Below are 20164 nucleotides of genomic sequence, written 5' to 3'. Positions count from 1 at the left end.
TATAATTGTTATAATTGTTAATTGAATAGCTTTAGCTTTAGTATATAAATTGTATAGCTTTAGCTTTATTCCTTTTTTTGCTTTCGGTGATAGTGGGTCTTTGTTTGGTATCCAATGTTCCATTCTTCTCTCTATAAAGAGAGAGTTCCTTCTCTTTGTAATAATAACATACAATACAGAAACAATACATCAATCTTGTAATATACACAAATCAATAATAATACATCAATTTATCTTACAACAAGTATGGGAAATCTCTATTGAAATTATTCATGACTGCTAGTCCGAGTAGGATAATTCCAATAATAATCAGAATTAATCATCCAAATTTAATATGATTAATTTTTTTTTTTAATAGAAGCATGATCATTAACTAAGCAAACATGTTACAGCAGTCGCCAGCTTATGGGCCGGTTTAAAAGTTACTAGAAGTAGTGAATTCTACTACATTTAATATACTATTATCATATAGATTCCAAAATACGTGAACTTGTGAGATTTTTTACCTGTTAAAGTTCTATTGATAAATTTGTTAGTTTCTCTTGTTTTTATGAATAAATTTATAGTGATAAATTTATCAGTAAGTCTAGTCAATAAGACTAATTGGTAAGTACATGAATAATAGTTAAGTAATGATATGCAAATAAAAAAGTGATACAAAATGATGCTGATTACTTTTTATTTTAAAACAAAACATATATAAAAATTAGTTTTATTTATCAAAATAACACTGATACATTAGGTACCGTTTGGCAAGAAAAAGCCCAGGCTTTTTTGGCTAAAATAGCCACAAAAAACAAAATAGGTTATTTTAGCCACAAAAAACAAAACATCAAATCCAACCCATAATCATTACAATCCTCTCTCACAAAAAAAGCCAAAAAAGCCAAAAAGCCAAAAAGCCCTTCCCAAACCAGGCTAAAATAGCCCAGGCTAAAATAGCCAAAAAGCCAAAAAGTCAAAAAACTAACCCACTTCCCAAACGGAGGCTTATTCTTTTGATTATTTTTTTCATAATTTGTATATATGAAGTGAATTTTCCATAACAGCTATATACAAATAACTGCTTATAATAATAAATTTATGTAATACCTTATTTGCAAATAGTAAGATTATGGTGCAGATCTCTGTTGTACCACAGACAAAATTTCTTAGATATCCTTAAATCTGGTGCTTAGATTATGATCCATCTCTTTCATATGCATCGGTCTGGCATGATCTTATTGATCATCAATTTGCCAAAATTGAACCCAGACTTTCTAGTGGAGGATCCAAACCAAAACTATTGATAACCTTGTTTGGTTTGAGTTTTTTAAATTCATTTTTCAGAATTTAAAATTTTTTATTTGGAAAATTTACCCATAAGTCTTATTTTTTGGAAAGTTGAATCATTTAGTCCTAAGAGTTTTCTTATGCACCATTTAGTCTCCTTTTATTCGATAATGTTTGCTTAATAAATTTTGGGCCTTTTACAGTTTACGGTAATACCCTTTGTGGGATTCTTTTTTCCTAAATAGAAGGTTTGGTGTGTTGGCTGGGTATTTGGTAATGTTAACGTATGCAAGGGTTTGGTTTGACTTTGGGAGTGGTGGATGTTAATTGGATTGTTCCATTGGTTTATAGTTTTGGGTGTTTTTTTCACTCGCCCTCATTGTTTATAGTTTTGGGTGTTTATAGTTTTGGGTGTGTTGGCTTGGGATTTGGTAATATTAACGTGAGCAAAGGTTTGGTTTGACTTTGGGAGTTGTGGATGTTGATTGGATTGTTCCATTGGTTTACAGTTTTGGGTGTTTTTTTCACTGGCCCTCATTGGTTTATAGTTTTGATTTCCATTGGTTTAACTAACGTTTTGGGTGTTTTTTTCACTTGCCCTCATTGGTTTATGGTTTTGATTTCCATTGGTTTAACTAAGCAAACATTATCGAATAAAAGGGGATTAAATAGTGTATAAGAAAATTTTTATGACTAAATGGTTCAACTTTCCACAAAATAAGATTTATGAGTAAATTTTCCTTTTTATTTTTCGTATTTTTTTTTGTTCATATTGAATTTTTTAATATTTTAATTAATTTTTTTAAATTTTTACATACACCTAACATAAATATACACTTAAAAAGTATAATATTTGTAAAATTATTTTTAAAAATTCATTAAATATTAAAAATACAAAAAAATAAATAAAAATTCAATACATTTTTTGTATTTTAATGTATTTATTAATTTTTTAAAATATTTTTTAACTAATATTTTTATTTTTTAGATACATCTAAGGAAGGTGCATTTAAAAAAGTAAAAAAAAAAAAAATTATTTAAAAAAAAAAAATAAAAAACTTAATTTTCAAAAAATTAAATTTAAAAAATTAAAACCAAACATAGTGAATAGAATTTTCAAACCCAACTAATAATTTTCCAAGTTCTATTATCTATAAATACCTCTCCATGCTCTTGCAGCTCTTCATCCCTCTATCCTATTACTGTCTTTCATAGCTTTCTATTCTATTAATAACAAGCCTACAATGACATTCTTGCCCAATACACTTCCCAACCACTTTCTTTCTTTCCCAGCCCTTTTACTCTGCCTCATCATCCTTGCATTGCCCACTTTTTTTGATTATGCTGCTTTTGCTTCTTCCTTAACTGGGAAACAAGCAAGTGAAGCCACGGCTCTCTTGACGTGGAAAGCTAGCCTTCACAACCAAACTCAAACTCTCCTATCCTCATGGGTTGGAACCAACCATTGCAGTTGGGATGGAATTGGCTGCAACAAGGCCGGTAGAGTTGCCTATATAGACCTTCAGAGTTATGGTTTGAAAGGTACTCTTTCTAATCTTAATTTCTCATCCTTTCCTTATCTCCTCACCCTTGAACTTTTTGACAACTCACTATATGGGACCATCCCCCCCAATATTGGTAGCCTTTGGAGACTCACCTATCTTATCTTGTCACTTAACAATCTCTCCGGAACAATTCCGACCGAAATAGGCCAACTAACTAATCTAAGAATCTTGTACCTCAATAGAAACCCAATCGGTGGCTCCATCCCTCAACAAATAGGATTGCTCAGCTCTCTCAATGAGCTTTCCTTGCGTACTAGCAATCTCACAGGTTCAATCCCTGCATCTATAGGAAACTTGGGCAACTTAACCACTCTATACCTTTATGACAACCAACTTTCCGGATCAATCCCTCAAGAAATTGGGATGTTGAGGTCTCTCGTTGATCTCAAACTCTCAGGGAACAATCTCACCGGTTCAATCCCTGCATCTATAGGGAACTTGGGCAACTTAACCACTCTGTACCTTTATGACAACCAACTTTCTGGATCAATCCCTCAAGAAGTTGGGATGTTGAGGTCTCTCGTTTATCTCGAACTCTCAGGAAACAATCTCACTAGTTTAATCCCTGCATCTATAGGGAACTTGGGCAACTTAACCACTTTGTACCTTTATGACAACCAACTTTCCGAATCAATCCCTCAAGAAGTTGGGATGTTGAGGTCTCTTGTTTATCTCGAACTCTCAAGGAACAATCTCATTGGTTCAATCCCTGCATCTATAGGGAACTTGGGTAACTTAACCACTCTGTACTTTTATGACAACCAACTTTCCGGATCAATCCCTCAAGAAGTTGGGATGCTGAGGTCTCTCGTTGATCTCGCACTCTCAGGGAACAAGCTTACGGGTTCAATCCCTGCATCTATAGGGAACTTGGGCAACTTAACCACTCTGTACTTTTATGACAACCAACTTTCCGGATCAATCCCTCAAGATATTGGGATGCTAATGTCTCTCGTTGATCTTGAACTCTCAAGGAACAAGCTTACGGGATCAATCCCTGCATCTATAGGGAACTTGGGCAACTTAACCACTCTGTACCTTTGGCACAATGAACTTTCCGGGTCAATCCCTCAAGAAGTTGGGATGCTAAGGTCTCTCGTTGTTCTCGGACTCTCAATGAACAACCTCACAGGTTCAATCCCTGCATCTATAGGAAACTTGAGCAACTTAGCCTTTTTGTCCCTTGGTAACAACATGCTCAGTGGTCATATCCCAGACGGCCTATGCTTTAATGGATTGTTGGTTAATTTGTCTGTATTTGATAATAATCTCATAGGTCCCATCCCAAAAAGCTTGAGAAATTGCTCTACCTTATTCAGAGTTAGGCTTGATGGAAACCAACTTTCGGGAAATATATCAGAAGATTTTGGTATATATCCAAACTTGGTTTATATTGATTTGAGTTATAACAATTTTTACGGTGAGGTATCACAAAAATGGGGAAAGTGTGATAGTTTGACTAGTCTCAAAATGTCCAACAATAATATTTCTGGTGAGATACCACCTGAAATAATGGATTCAACTCAATTATGCTTCCTTGACCTCTCTTCAAATGACCTAGTTGGACAGATCCCAGTGGAATTGGGAAGGATGGTTTCACTATTCAAGCTTAAGCTAGATGATAACCATCTATTAGGCAATATTCCTCCAGATTTCAGCAAGTTGTCAAATCTAGAGATCCTTAATTTGGCAGCAAATGATCTGAGTGGTTCAATCCCTGGAGCACTAGAAAAGTGTAAGAAACTTTGGAACTTGAATTTGAGCAATAATAGATTTGGGGAAAGCATTCCTGCTGAAATAGGTCGTGTGCATAACCTTCAAATTCTTGATCTTGGTCATAATTTGCTAAGAGGTAAGATACCACAGCAGATTGGAGAATTGCAAATGTTAGAAACATTGAATCTCTCCCACAATGAACTCTCTGGTTTCATTCCATCATCTTTTGATAATATGTTAGGTTTGACATCGATAGATGTATCTTTCAATCAGTTGGATGGTCCTATTCCTAACATCAAAGCCTTCCGAGAGGCTCCATTTGAGGCACTTAGAGGTAATAAAGGTTTATGTGGTAATGCTACTAGTTTGAAGACTTGCCCGCAAGTAATAAACAATGGGGTCGCCAAAAAAAAGAGTAACGAAGTTGTGTTACTAATTGTTCTTATTTTTGCTTTTCTATTTCTTTTACTAATGGTTGTTGGAATAGTACTCTTGATTTTTTTTAAAATATTGAGCAACACAAAAAATGAGCCAAGACGAGTAAATAACAATAAATTGTTTGAAATTTGGAGCTATGACGGGAAAATGGTGTATGAAAGCATCATTGAAGCAACTGAAAACTTCAGTGCCAAATATTGTGTTGGGGAGGGAGGATGTGGTACTGTTTACAGAGCTGATCTCACAAGTGGTCAGGTAGTTGCTATCAAGAAACTTCATGTATCACCCGATGGTGACTTGGCTAATCTAAAAGGCTTTACGAGTGAGATAAGTGCATTAACAAAGATTCGCCATCACAATATTGTAAAACTTTATGGCTATTGTTCACACCAAAGGCACTCGTTTTTGGTTTACAAGTTCTTGGAAGGGGGAAGCTTGAGAAAGATATTGAGCACGAAGGATCATGTATTAGACTTTGATTGGATTAAAAGAGTGAATGTTGTCAAAGATGTAGCAAATGCTTTGTCTTATATGCACCACGACTGTTCACCAGCAATCATCCATCGAGACATATCAAGCAAGAATGTTTTGCTTGATTTAGAGTATGCAGCTCACATATCCGATTTCGGCACAGCTAGATTTATGAAGCTTGACTCATCTAATTGGACATCATTTGTAGGGACCTTTGGGTACGCTGCTCCTGGTATGTAATGTTCATTTTATTTTATCAATCATTGCATATTAAGGGATTTTTAATCGTGGATGTTATTTCACTCAAATTGAAAGGGTTGTTTTGCTTCTTGTTTTTCTTTTTTCTTTTCCCACCATTGGTTTTTTTTTTTTAATTACTATTTTCTTCTCTTCGTTATTTGTTGGATTTGGTAGAACTTGCTTATACAATGGAAGTGAATGAGAGGTGCGATGTTTATAGTTTTGGGATTCTCACATTGGAAGTGATTATGGGGAAGCATCCGGGTGATCTAATCTACTCTCTGTCATCATCGTCATCCTCTTCCTCATCCACATCAACTGCACATGGGATATTATTGAAGGATGTGTTGGATCAACGTCTCGCAGCACCTGAGAATCAAGTGGCAGAGAAAGTATTTGTGGTTGCAAAACTAGCATTTGCATGTTTGCAAACCAATCCACTATCTCGGCCAACCATGAGACAAGTTGCCATGAAGCTATCAGATGATCGAAGGTCACATCTGCAAAATGAATTCCACATGATCACATTGGGACAACTGATTTCAACTGCTCAACCTCTTGAGTATTTGCCTTCTATCCTTGGACTATATGTTGTTCTTGTTTTCCATTTTCTTCTTAGATTGTTCAATTTCAACCCTCTTTTCCAATCTATTTTTCTGCTCTTTTATACTAATTAGCATTTTACAAAACTTTTTAATGGCTAATTTAAAACCATCTTAAATCTTCATGTTGGTGTATTTAGTGGTAGGGGTGTGCGTGGTGCGGTTCGGACAGTTTAAGAGTAAAATTACAAACCGAATGGCGGGTTAGCGGATTAGCGGATTGACAAATTACGGTTTGGGCGATTTTTGGCGGATTGGCGGATTGAAGAATATTCTAACTAATTATCACACATTTACATAATATATAACACTAATTTGTATAATATTTTTTAGATATATAACACAAAGTAATTTTACATAATATGTTTCATATATATAACCACTAATTTGTAATAAATTTTATATCTTAAATCTCTCTCACACTCATTTTTATATTGATATTTCATTGGAAGTTAAAAAATATATATGTATTTACTATAGCGGAGCGGAGCGGTTCAGTTGGCGGATTATAAATTTTAAAGTTTAAACCGCGGTTAGCGGTTAGAGCGGTGCGGATTGATGCGGATCGGTGCGGTTTTAGCGGATTGGGCGGTATTTTGCACAGCCCGATTTAGTGGGCTGTTTTCATTGGATTTTTGCAAGCTTTTTAAATGAATAGTTTCAATAAAAAATTTCTACTTATTTATCTTGAATTTATTTGACATTTGAGTTGCTCATATTATTTATACATTTATAAGCTCTAAATTCGACATTAGCTTTCCTACTCTTATTCTGTATTTCGAATTTGCTTGCTTTGTTTCTTACAAAGTGGTGTTGTACTATGCAGGCAACTAGTGCCCTTAGCCATCCAGTCTAATTGAAAGCCTTTTGAGGTAATTTGAGATCGAAATTGGTAAATTTGTATGAGACATTTTTATTTTTTAATATTTTTTATAATTAATTTTTTGGGATTTTTTGATGAAAATTTACTAATTAAATCTTCATATTCAAGTTTTGCTAACATTTTTTTTAAATATATAATATGACTAATTTACTGTTATTATAAAATATTTTTGAAACTGTTATCATCTAGTGATTTTAATTTTTAAAATTAAATAAAAAAATCAACAATTTCTTCCAAAGTTAGAAATTATTCAAACATGACTTGAATTGAAGAAAGCAAGCTAGACAGAGGGGGTCGGTTTCGTTTGGTGCGACTTTTTTCAAACTTTTGAACTTTCTTTTTTAAGATCTACTTTTTTTTGTATCAGTAAAAGTGAAGACAATTGTATTTTTTTAAAACCCAGCTATTAAAAAAACCTTTTTGAGCTTCTTTTCTAATGAACTTTTTTCTATTTGGATCAGGGCCTTCTTTTGTATATATATAAAGGATAAATTTCACTATCCTCCCTTTGAGATTTAAAAAAATAGATTAGTTCTATACTTTTGACATAATATATTAATTTCTTTTTTAGCATTTTTTTTAAGGGATTCTTTTAGTATGGTTAAAATGACTAAAACTAATGCCAATAGTGAGTAGATACTGAAATAAATAAATATAAATATGGAGTTTAGTAGAAAAGAGATAATAACATTATTTTTTTTATTATTTATACAACTAACGAATTATTGGTAAGAAGAGGCCTAAGTGTTATGTAAATTAAAGCCTTAGGAAGGTTAGTCTAATTATGTCGAAAGTGTGAAACTAAACATATAATCTTCAAATCTCAAGAGAGGTGAGTATAATTTACCGAAAACAAATGTAAAAATTATATGGAATTTTAATCATAACCTGTAGATTTTCAAAAAAATGTGCGTCTTCTTGGATCTGTTTTTCCATGTGAACCAGCATGGCCTTATTTTCCGGGGGAAAAAATGTTATAGTTATATAGGACCTTAATATATGGGATAATTACTAATAAGTCTTATTAATTGGATTTATTTACTCATAAATCTTAAGTGATTTTTTTTTAATACGTATTTGCCTCTCATTTGAATAATGAGAAAATTTTGAAACTTTATCCGTATATATTTTGTGTTTGTGAAATGATTATTTAATACTCGTAATGATACTAATAAATTTATTAAAGTGATAAATGATTAGGACATTTTGACTTTTGTTTATAAGTTTTGCTTATATTAATTTATTTGTGTTGGTTTGCATTAAAATATGATGTGAGAGGTGTAACTTGTTAAATTGTATTTTTTTAATAAATATTTTTACAATAATAAATTTGAATAGAATCTATCCCTTAATGTATAGGCTTTCAAAAAATTAGGACCATAAAAATTAAGGCTTATAGAAAGGGTTTTATTGGCTTTATGGTTAAGCCACCCATGTTTCCATGTTTAATTTTAATTTTAATTTTTTTTTTTTTTTTTTTTTTTTTCAAACTGCTTCCATTTCTTTCACAAGGTCATCTACTCATATTAATGATTTCATGCTCTTTGGAAGGATTAAAGACCACCAAGATCAAGACCAAGAGCTAATGAGTTAGAAGAAGCTTTGGCTGGTGCACAAATAGCTCTTAGGACTGATGTGTGGCTGACTGCCAGGACCTGCATAGTGCTATTGCAGCTTTTATGTAAAGAGGCTTGGAGTTGTTCTCTGTTTTGTCATTTCGTTGTTTTAGTTGATTTCTCGTTTCTCACCAACTTGCGGTGATGTCCTTGCAAATGATTATGTTTGCTTTTCAGTGTCAACTTAATTGGGATCGGGTGGTCTTACTATGATGCAGTCTCGCATTTTCCTTTTTTTCACTTTGTTGATGTTTTATTTGTTTATATGCTGGTCTTCATCAATAAAATTTTCTCTTTTGTTGATAAATTAAATAAAAAAAAGACAATGACTTTGTGATGGCGTTGTAACGTAGGTATTTTATTTATTTTTTTCCAAGTTTTTCATTTTTCTTTCATAAATCTTTTCTTCAAATCCATAATCTATACATAACTAGAGTTCCAATCACACAACCTAAAGTCTTGGTATTGGACAAACAAAAGTGTTTCATTAAGATTCCTTACCTTTTATACATGGCAAAGGCAAATCATTGGTCCTCCACAATTATTTATATGATTTAGAAAAAAATTATTTTTGCCTCTGCGTCAAATTCATGTGATGTTTTTACTTGATACTTATTCGTTAAAATAATGAGATTCAATACTTTTTGTTAAATTTTTCAAAAATAACTTCTCAGATATCAAATGATGAATAATGTAGAGTAATGCTCCAAAACTATAAAATTGGAGGTGAGGGTGAGGATTTAGGGAAATCGTTGTCTGATTCTGGCAAAATTGGACCAATTTCGATGGAATTTGGGGACTTTGATCACAATACAGAGATGGGTATTGGTGATAATGCAAATTCTCCTGAAAGGTCAGAGCTTTGGGGGGAAGAAAAAGGTCTTGATGGCGAGGCCGGTGGAGATGTGGCTTCGAGTGGGGAAGAAAGTGTTGCCATAGGATCAGTGAAGCCAAGTGAGGAAGAGAAGAGGGTTGTTGTGTGGTCGAAGGTTCCATTTGAGTTCTTGAAATATTTTGCTTGCAGGGCTAACCCAGCATGGACAATCTCGGTGGCCGCAGCAGTTATGGGTTTTGTAATCTTGGCACGAAGGTTGTATAAGATGAAGCGGAAGAGCTAAAGCTTGCAGCTGAAGGTTACCATGGATGATAAGGTCAGTTACTTATTCTGTGGCATTTAGGTTCAGTTGGATAGTTGTGGATTTTCAAATCAATGTATTGTAATTTGTAGGTCAAATAGATAATATAAAAAAAAATGGAATAAGATAAGTTGACACTTTGTAGGTTCCTTTTAGCTAGAAAGAGAATCTTTGAACATGATTTCAAATAACTAGTTTTAGATAGTTTGTTTCAAATCCATCATGTTTATCTATCTTAATCTTGAAATTCATAAGTAAACTATTATATCTAAATTGAGTTATTGTCTTTGAATGATTAAGGTCAAATCCTTGATTTAAAATCTACATCTATTCAAACTGACTCTTAAGGGTTGTTTGGGGTGTTCTAAATAAGTGTACTTTTTATCTTTTTAGACTAAAAAATTAAGGAAGAAAATATGGATGTATGAGTTAACTTTTTGACTTTTTATGGAAAAATGTATAATAAAAAATTGTAAAAATTGATTTGTAGGGAAAAATTAGGATTGAGAGTTGTGCAGCCGTAATTGTTGACTTTTGATGAATAGTATTAACTTTTTAACTTTTTGAGTAACTTTTTGACTTTTTGACTTTTTTGCAATATGCCAAACTTGGCCTTAATTTCATCTCGTTAATTTAGTTTCCAACTGCTGTTTTTCTTATGGAAAATGTCTCGTAACTCAAATTTTGTGGCTCAAAAGTGGCTCAAATGGCCAAAACGACGTCGTTTTGGCCATTTTTATGTTGTTCTGTACTCAAAACGACGTCGTTTTGGCCATTTGAGCCACTTTTGAGCCATAAAATTTAAGCTACGTAGCATTGTCAGTTTCTTATTTCATGTTGTTGATATATCACAAAATGAGTACCATTTAACTCTGACATTGTATTTTGGAGAGTATTTTCACCTTAATTGCTATATTTGGTTGATGGGTTAACCTTGAAAAACGAAAAAGAATCAAATTTCTAAATTTTGAATATTTTATAACGACAATGCTACGTAGCTCAAATTTTGTGGCTCAAAAGTGGCTCAAATGGTCAAAACGACGTCGTTTTGAGTACAGAACAACATAAAAATGGCCAAAACGACGTCGTTTTGGCCATTTGAGCCACTTTTGAGCCACAAAATTTGAGTTACGAAACATTTTCCATTTTATAAATAGGCTATGGAAAAGAAAATATTGCTAACTTAGCATCACACTAGTATATGGCTCACTTCAATTTTCATTTTTGAACCAACTCATAGCACAAGACTCTTTTTTATTTGGTGTGATAATTTTTTTAATAAAAAGATTTCGCTTTTTGTTCTTTCCCTGTTGGTTTTTTAACAACTAAATCAAATGGTAGGTTACGTGTTGTAATCTATTGGTTACTTGCAGTTTACAATTGGGGAACTTTCAGTTTACCCCATATGGTATAGGACTTGTGCACTCCATTTGGAAATAACCACTTAGGACATGTTTGATTGGGTGGATTAGAGTATGAGATTGAGATTGTTAATCCGTGGGTCCAATTATCATATGTTTGTTTTAACATTTTGGTTTAGGATTATTAATCCAATGGATAATTAATCCAACAAATTTGTAGGATTATTAGTAATGGGGTAGGGGTGAGATTATTAATCCAATGGATATTAATCCAATTGGATAGTGAATACCACACTAATTTAATAAGATTATTAATACTTCACTATTAGTCTTGTGAATCAAACATGATCTTAATGCCTTGTGGTTTTTAGACTAAAATGACCTGTCGCAATTTCTTTCCAAATTAACAGGAAGTGCATTACATGCACCAGTGTTGAGAGTAAACCATTTGTTAAGACAAAAATACCCTTGTAACAAAAAATCTATTTTTTTTCTTCTCTCTCTACTATTTATCTCTCCTAAGATGATGTTCTATCTTACAAAATGCCACATTCCCCAAGTTGTTCTATTTTAACCTAATTGCACAAATAGAACATGCTATACAAAATAAGCTTATTATAATTGGTTTTGTTTTGGATCTTTGGATGCATAATTGGTCTTCTCTGTCTGCTGGAATATTGTAATACTATTAAATATTGTATGCCTTTTCTGAGTGATTATACCATTTTTTTAAGTAACTATATGCCTTCATGCTAAGAAATCATTATTAAGACATCTTTGCCACCGTCGTCTTTGATAAAAATCATAAAGGGTATCTTCTCTCCATTTTCAGTGTAAAGAAAGCAGAGTGTTTATTAGACATTTCAAGCTTTCATGGTAGTGTGGGAATTCCGCTTGATGTTGTATGGATCAAGGTTTTTTTAAATAGCTGCTCACCTACTTGGAAGAAGTACGCACGTGTTGGCTACTTGGCCTAAGTATATTGACAAGATGACTAGACGTTGGTTTTCCTTTTTGATGCTAATATTTCTTTTTAGAATTGAAACATTGCAAGGAAAATAAGAGGAGAAAATGTCATGTTATATCGATGTACCCCATCAGAATTAATAGTGAATGGAGGTTGTAGGCTTGGGATAAATGTAATCCTCATTGGGAGATATTTTCTTTATTGATTCTTTTACATTATGATTGGACCACATGTAAGTCTTGTGGTGTTAAGAAAACAAGGTCCCTCTTTTCATCTATTCTTTGCTTGCCGCAGTTTAAGTAGTCTTCAAGGAAAGGGGGCAAGATCTGATACATAATTGGTGCCTAACATTTTTTGTTTTTATTTAAATTTTTTGATTGATTATTTGCAGAAGGTATCTCAGTTCATGAGCCGCGCTGCACGTCTTAATCAAGCTTTCTCAGTGGTGAAACGGGTCCCAGTCATACAACCAACTCTGCCTGCAGCTGGGGTGACTGCATGGCCTGTGATGAGTTTGAGATGAGATTCAGGTTGTTAAATAGAGCGAGAATGCAGTATGTTCATGAGGTATTTGTGCCATGATTATATGTGCGGCTTTTATATCGTTACTTGTATAATCGTGAGGTATGTGTACCATGATTATATATGTGGTTTTTATATTGTTACTTGTGTAATCCATGCTTTCAGGCTTTCTTTATGTATTATGAACCTTCAAAATCGCTAACAGACTTCTGTATCAATTTACCTTGTGTGCAAACTTAAAAGTTGGTTTCTTTCAATGTCCCTGATATTTCTGTTCACTTGACTAATCTTGTCTAGTATTTTTTGTGCTATTTGAACACTCCGAAAGTGAATTTTATACAAATTTGCTTTAACTTGCTTTGACAACACGTATGTTAAAATAACACAGGGCAAATTAAACTTTGGTCTCTTCATGTTTGGTCATTTTTTCATTTTAGCTCTTAAAGTTTTTTCCTCCATTTTGGATCTTTATTTTTGAAGTTTTTTTCCAAAAGCTAACTTTTGTATAAAAATATTTAATTATGTATAGCTCACATTTCTAATATAAATAAATCTAAACTTCAGACAATTGATGTAGTATTTTCTATCTAATTTGAATGGAAGTTAGTTTTAGAAGTAAATTGTGAAAAATTTCAAACATGAATGATCCGAGTGAGAAAATGATCAAAATTAAAATGGGCCAAGTGTAATGTATCAAAAAATTATACACAAAAATTAAGTGAATGTAATGAAATATTATAGTTGCCATTTATTCACATGGCGATAAGTAGTGCAGTGGTTAATTCCGTATTTCCAACAATTCTTTAAAATTTGGGAATTGCATCACAGTGGATTGACCAAAAAATATTCATAAAAAGGGGTGAGGTGTAGCTTTTTCTATGAATTCTTTGCAACAAAAAAAAGGTGCATCCATTTTCAAATCATTTTTCATCTTTCACCATGATTGTAATTTTTCCTTAAAAATAAGCCTGTTTTTCATTTAAAATGTGTGTGTTGATTTATTCAGACAGAAAGTTGGACAATCAATCAGAGTGTTTTTTTATAATAAAAAAAAGAAAGAAAAAAGATAAAAGAAAAGAAAAGCTACCGCTCTGGAAATACAATTAAAAGACAAAAGCATAAAAAAGATGCATATAACTTAAATGTTAATAAAATCAAAGTTTACTATTCTCCTTTCATTCTTCTCCGACCTCACACTCTGAATGGAAGAATTTGGTGAGAAAAAGCTTTAAAAAAAAGAGTGAAGAAGAGGAAAGAAATAAACAAAGAATATGATTTCTTATAATTTTTGTGGATGATTAAAGAAGTGAAAGAAAGAGATGCTGAAAATTGAGAAGTTTTGTTTCTCACCAATTTTTTGTGTGATTTGATGAAAAATCAAAATTATTTTTTACAAAAAAAATTTATGATACTAAAATTATCCCTCTAAATACAAAAACAAATAAAATGAAAAGATACATATATCTTGTGATGATACTGTTCGTTCCAGGCGGAACAGGTCGGACTGATCCACGCTCCTCAATCCTATACCCGAATGACCAAGCCCACCGGGAAACATGCACACGAGTTCAACAGGGAACGGGGAGTCCCCCAGCGAACCCTCCGACGAGCAAGTTAGAAAAAGAAGTAGAGAGTAGTGATGGATTAGAGATAGAAAGCTTAACCTTCTTCTTGTCTTCAACGTCTGCTTATATCCTCTGGTAATCATTTCGTTGTCCTTTCCGACCTGTCACCTTGGTCGAAAGTCTATGCTGTAGCTTCCCTTGTTCAGGGTGAGGGCGTGCCATCCCGACGGAGAGGGATTATCGCAATAAATGCTGTAAGGGGGCCTCATTAATGGCGATGTGCCGTGGCAATAACTTTGCAGATCTTTGTCTGCTGATGTGGCTTGCCCTTTTCTTGCCATGTGTTTTGATGTCATTGGTTCTTATTACTACATGGGGCTTCAGAAGTGTTGGGCCTTAGTATTTGAGTTATGTATTAGGCCCTGAATGGTGGGCTATAACCTATATGGGCCAACCCATGTCAGTAGTCCCCCATTCCCAAGTGCAGCTTTAGTCCAACGAAGGGAATAATGAAGAGAAGGAGGGATGTGAGAGACCGGTAGGGTGAAGGCCGACCGAGAGAGGTAACCGACCATGAGGAGGGCCGACCGCGAAGGGTGGCCGAATGGAGAGACAGACCATGAGGAGAGCCGACCGTGAAGGGTGGCTGAGCGGAGGGACCAACTACGGAGAGGGCCGCCCGTGAAGGGTGGCCGAGCAGAGGGACCGACCATGAGGAGAGTCGACCGCGAAAGGTGGCCGAATGGAGAGACTAACCATGAGGAGTACCAACCGCGAAGGGTGGCCGAGCGGAGGGACCGACTACGGGGAGGGCCGAGCAGAGGGACCGACCATGAGGAGAGCCGACCGCGAAGGGTTGGTGGGGCGGCGCGGGGCTCGAGAGGCGGCGGGGCACGTGGTGAGGTGAAGTGGAATAGACAGGGAAGGGGAAAGGGGCAGTGGATCATGATCGTACACGTAGCAGAATCCCGTAGTGGGGGAGATTAGGCGTTGGGCAATAAGTGAAACGATAAGTCATCATAGGGTGTTTGAAAAGACAGTTTTAGCGGATTGTTGAAAATTTTCAAACTGGCGAAAATTAATTGTGACCCTTGGAATACAGGCAAGCTTTGGGCTTTTAGTATTATTCGTTTTACCTTCCTTTTTGTAAAAAATCAAAACATTCCAAGTGTAAACTCCTTCGTTGCGAATGATACACCCCTGCAACACTTTTTGAATTTTCTTGTGCCTGCATCCGAAGCGATTCGCAGACATACGAGAGAGATGGCCCAAAAGTAAGCAAGAGTTGATCCGTTGGGTGATGATGATACAGTAGAGTTGGCGGAACAATACCGGACAGAGAGGCGAGTGGGAAGCGAGGGGGAGCCAGTGGGGGGACCTCGTTCGTCGACGATGATAGTGGCTGTGCAGCCAATCAGCCAGGTTGAGCCAGATCATTGGCATACGACGGCCGATAAGTCGATCGTGACCGCGGAGAAGTTGGTGGGTATACGCAACAAATACCAGATTCTCGCAGAAATGGAGTTAAAGCTGTCAATAACGAAGGAGAGGCCATCCGATGCCCGACCGGGGGAATTTTCCCTTTATGAGGAGGGGTTGAAAGGAGGGTTGAGGTTGCCACTCCCGCAGGTGGTAGTGGATGTCTTAAACCAGTTAGAAGTGGCGCCGGGTAAACTAATGCCTAACGCGTGGAAGATTGTACTGGCTTGTGCAAGCGCGTGGCCGAGGGCGAACGAGGGAGCGGCTATGATGGTGGACGTGTTTTTTGCATGCTACAAGGCCTCAAGACAGCAAGAAACGTGGGTCGCTTTGTAGACAGCGGCGGGAAGGGGCCTGGTGGTGGGGTTGCCATCATCAATAAAGGGGTGGAGGCCGCGGTGGTTCTACGTGTCCGCAAACGGAGGAGTTGGAGTGCGCACGGTGTGGAGAGTGCCCACCAAGTCTGCAGAGCCAAAGCTAGGAGTGGCGGCTGAGGAGAGGGTGAAGAAAATGAAGGCATGGAGGGAGAAGGAGGGTATCAAATAGGACGAGCTCGTTCAGCTGTTTGCCTTGTTTGCCGTAGGGTTGGGCCCCCAACCAATCGATGGAAACCTGGAACCAGTGGTATTAGAAGCGAGAAGGAAGACGCAAGAGGTGGAGGATAAGACCATTCTCGCGAAGGCTAGTAAATTCAAAGAGGCACAGGCAGACCGGCCGCTGAAGCCGATCGCGAGGGAGAGGATCCGACCGCACCCCAAACCGCTGGAGGAAAAGGACTTGGGTGGATTTGAGCCACGACCGCCCCTAATTGATCCTTTGAAGGAAAGAGCCAGCAAAGAGGTGGAGGTTGTGACGAAGAAGAAGAGGAGGGTAAGGGAGAGGGAGGAGGGGCCAGCCCTGAAGAAGAGGAAGGAGGTGATGGTGGAGGCTACTCCAGAAGAGGTGGTTGTCCCAGCGGCGCAGAGGGACAAAGTTCAAAGTGAAGGAGAACCCATGAGGACCATGGGCCCCAAGACGCAAGTGGAGGGTGGGTCAGCTGCTCCTGAAGAGGGGATGGAGCAGCAGCCCAAGGGGGGTCCTGCACCCCAAAGAGAAGGGGTCAGGCTGACGGCTGCCATCTATCACGCTCGCGCAGTGGTTGGGCAGTTAGAGGGAGAAGAAGGCTCGGCCAGGGCGACAGTAGATCATTTTATGGGGGGCAGTGGATGAAGCAGCCGTGCGCTCGGTGGCCTGGTTCAATGAGGCTGAGCTATTCAGGAGGCTGTGTTCTGCCCAAATGGAAGTGACCACCTTAGCAGGGGCTCTGCTGAGAAAGGCGACGGCTGCAAAAGGTGAGGTGAAACCTGTGAAGGCAAAGTTGGAGGAGGCGAAGGCCCAACTTGCAAGTTTGAGGAGAGAAACTGCTGGATGGAGGGAGACCGCGCGAAGTGTGTGCGCTAGGGGGTTGGAGGAGGCTCAAAAGGCGAAGAAGATGGAGGTTTTGGCGATCGTGCAGGGCAATGTTGCTGATCGTGCCCATGTTGAGCTGTGCGCGGCGAAGGTGGAGCTGGAGGACGAACGTCGCAAGGTGGTGTCGCTAGAGTTCCAGTTGGCTGGCGAGCAGAAGAAGCTGGAAAATGCTCAAAATGCCTGCACGGTCGCCAACAAGCATTTTGAAGAGGCCATAACCAACAATGAAGATCTGTGCGTGCAGTGGATCAAAGAGAAGGATAAAACAGACCTGAAGATCGCTGGGTTGGAGCGAGATCTTGTGGACGAACGCGCCAAGGCTGCGGCAGAAAAGGCAGCGCTAGAGAAGGAGTTAGGGGAGGAGAAAACCAAGTTAGCCTCAAAGAGGGCAGCATACCCCGATCTGTGCATCGCAGCAGTAGAGCAGTTCAAGGGGTTTGCTGACTTTCAAATGGCTATCGATGCTGCGATCGTCGGTAACTTGGAGAGGGAGGCGTCTGGCGTTTGAAGAAGAAGTAATCCAGAGCTTTTAATGGTCGGACTTCTATAAGCACGAGATGGCTGAGTACTGGAACAGTGGCTGAAAGATGTTTAAGTACAAAGCAGAAGAGCTGTTCCCCGACTTGGACCTCAGCGGTGTAAAGATTGATGAAGACGACGTGGCCCAGACCCCCCTAGATGAGGGCGTTGAAGAAGATCATCTCGCCTCAAATGAAGAGGAGTGAGTGGTGTGGAGAAAATATGTACGCAGAGTTTTTTTTTTTTTTTAACAGCTGTAATAAACTTATATATAAGTTTGTGAATGAATAAAATCATGAATTGTGTTTGGCATACTGTTTTTTGTGTGTGTGTAATTCTGCAATGAATGAGAATGGTGACTTGCACAAACTGAAACTTGACTAAGTATGGCCACTATGCCATAACCATGAAGTTTACATGGATGGCCTTGATCGAGCTCCTCAGTTGCGCTCAGTTTGGGTTAAGCTATGAGTAACGGATTCTTCAAGCAATTTAGTAGCTTTAAGTAACTCAGTCTGGCTGAGCTCTTCGTGCTCAGTCTGGCTGAGGCTTTAAGTAACTCGGTCTGGCTGAGGCTTTGAGTCATTCAGTCTGGCCGAGCTCTTCATGCTCAGTCTGGCTGAGGCTTTAAGTAACTCGGTCTGGCCGAGCTCTTCATGCTCAATCTGGCTGAGGCTTTAAGTAACTTGGTCTGGCCGAGATCTTCATGTTCAGTCTGGCTGAGGCTTTAAGTAACTCGGTCAGGCCGAACTCTTCATGCTTAGTCTGGCTGAGGCTTTGAGTCACTCAGCCTGGCTGAGGCTTTGCATGCTTAGTTTGGCTGAGGCTTTAAGTAACTCGGTCTGGCCGAGCTCTTCATGTTCAGTCTGGCTGAGGCTGTGATCAAAGCGTTATTGGAATACCACACAGATAACCGAGATATAAGTTTTTTGTCATTAAAGTGTAGCCCATGTGATCAGAAATTTACATCATGTGAGAGAAGAACAAGAACATTCAAGTGTGTAAATGGCCAAGAAGAAAATACAATAACTGATCAATACAAGAATGGAAAATTATTGAAAATAACGCTTCAAGTGCTCGGCGTTCCATGGGTGGGAGAGATCTCGACCCTCAATGTCTTGAAGTCAGTAAGTGCCCGGACGAGTTCTGGCTTTAACAACGTAAGGTCGTTCCCATTTGGGTGCCAGCTTGCCCTCAGCCGGATTCTTGGTGGTGAGGGTTACTTCGCGCAAAACAAGGTCCCCCACGGCGAACTCCCTTGGTCGGACTCTGCGGTTGCAGGGAGCTCTCATTTTCTGTTGGTATGAGGCGCGTCTGACTGCAGTGGTTTCTTGGAGCTCTTCAATTAGGTCAAGGTTTGTCTGACGCAGCTCTTCATTTAGTTCTGGATTGGGATGTAGAACCCTTGGGGTAGGCAGACCGATTTTCACTAGGATGACTGCCTCAGCGCCGTATGTTAAGCGAAAGAGGGTCTCTTCAGTGGGAGTTCGGGCTATAGTGCGGTAGGCCCAAAGTACATTTGGTAATTCCTCAGCCCAGAGTCCTTTAGCAGCTTCCAGCTTAGTTTTGATGATCTTTAGAAGAGAGCGGTTGTTGACCTCAACTTGGCCATTGGCTTGGTGATGGCCTGGGGAGGAGAAACATGGCTGGATTTGAAGCTCGGCACAAAATGTCCTGAATTTGGCATTGTCAAATTGTTTACCGTTGTTGGAGATGATGGCTTGAGGGATGCCAAATCTGCAGACGATCGACTGCCAGATGAATCTGGTTGTGTTCCGCTCGATAATTGTGGCAAGGGGTTCTGCTTTCACCCATTTAGTGAAATAATCGATGGCGATAATGGCGAATTTGGTTTGTCCCCGGCCAGTGGGCAACGGGCCAATCAAGTCGATCCCCCATTTGGCGAATGGGTAAGGGCTGCAGAGTGTGATCAATTCTGTGGGAGGAGCATAGGGGATGTTGGCAAAACGTTGGCACGTATCACATTTGAGCACGAAGTCTGTCGCATCTTGATTAAGAGTAGGCCAGAAATAACCAGTGCGAAGTATTTTGCAGGCTAGGGACCTGCCACCCGAATGATTGCCACATACACCCTCATGGTCTTCTTTCATCACGTAGGTCGCCTGAGCAGGATTAAGGCATCTCAGGTATGGATTTGAAAAGCCCCTTTTGTACAAAAGACCATCGACAAGAATGTAATTAGACAACCGGGCCCTAACTTTGTCAGCATGTTGTTTGTCATCGGGCAATTCCCCCGTTGTCAAAAATAGAAAGATGTCGAACACCCAGGGGATAGGTTCATTTTGGAGGAAGTAGACTTGTTGCTGGTTTGGGGAAATGGCAGGGTGGGCCAAGTACTCAAG

General features: G+C 38.1%; 1 protein-coding gene across 3 annotated transcripts; it reads left to right on the top strand.

Annotated features, from left to right (window-relative positions):
• Positions 1–2463: 2463 nt before the first annotated feature.
• LOC145789156 (uncharacterized) lies at positions 2464–9151 on the top strand. 3 transcript variants are annotated; one of them, XM_082874192.1, is made up of 4 exons: positions 2464–5694; positions 5877–6264; positions 7131–7176; positions 8747–9151. In XM_082874192.1, exons 1-3 carry the CDS (start codon positions 2517–2519, stop codon positions 7162–7164), a joined length of 3600 nt encoding a protein of 1199 aa, XP_082730318.1. In that variant the 5' UTR covers positions 2464–2516; the 3' UTR covers positions 7165–7176; positions 8747–9151. The 3 variants fall into 3 exon arrangements, with proteins under 3 accessions (XP_082730318.1, XP_082730317.1, XP_082730319.1); XM_082874191.1 differs by having other exon boundaries at positions 8739–9151; XM_082874193.1 differs by having other exon boundaries at positions 8700–8833.
• The last annotated feature ends 11013 nt before the right edge of the window (positions 9152–20164 follow it).

This window comes from Camellia sinensis, chromosome 6, assembly GCF_055761805.1.
Source record: "Camellia sinensis isolate YWXY chromosome 6, ASM5576180v1, whole genome shotgun sequence".
NCBI lineage: Eukaryota > Viridiplantae > Streptophyta > Magnoliopsida > Ericales > Theaceae > Camellia > Camellia sinensis.
The sequence above is the reverse complement of the archived record's forward strand: the minus strand, read 5'-3'. Positions and strand labels throughout refer to the sequence as shown.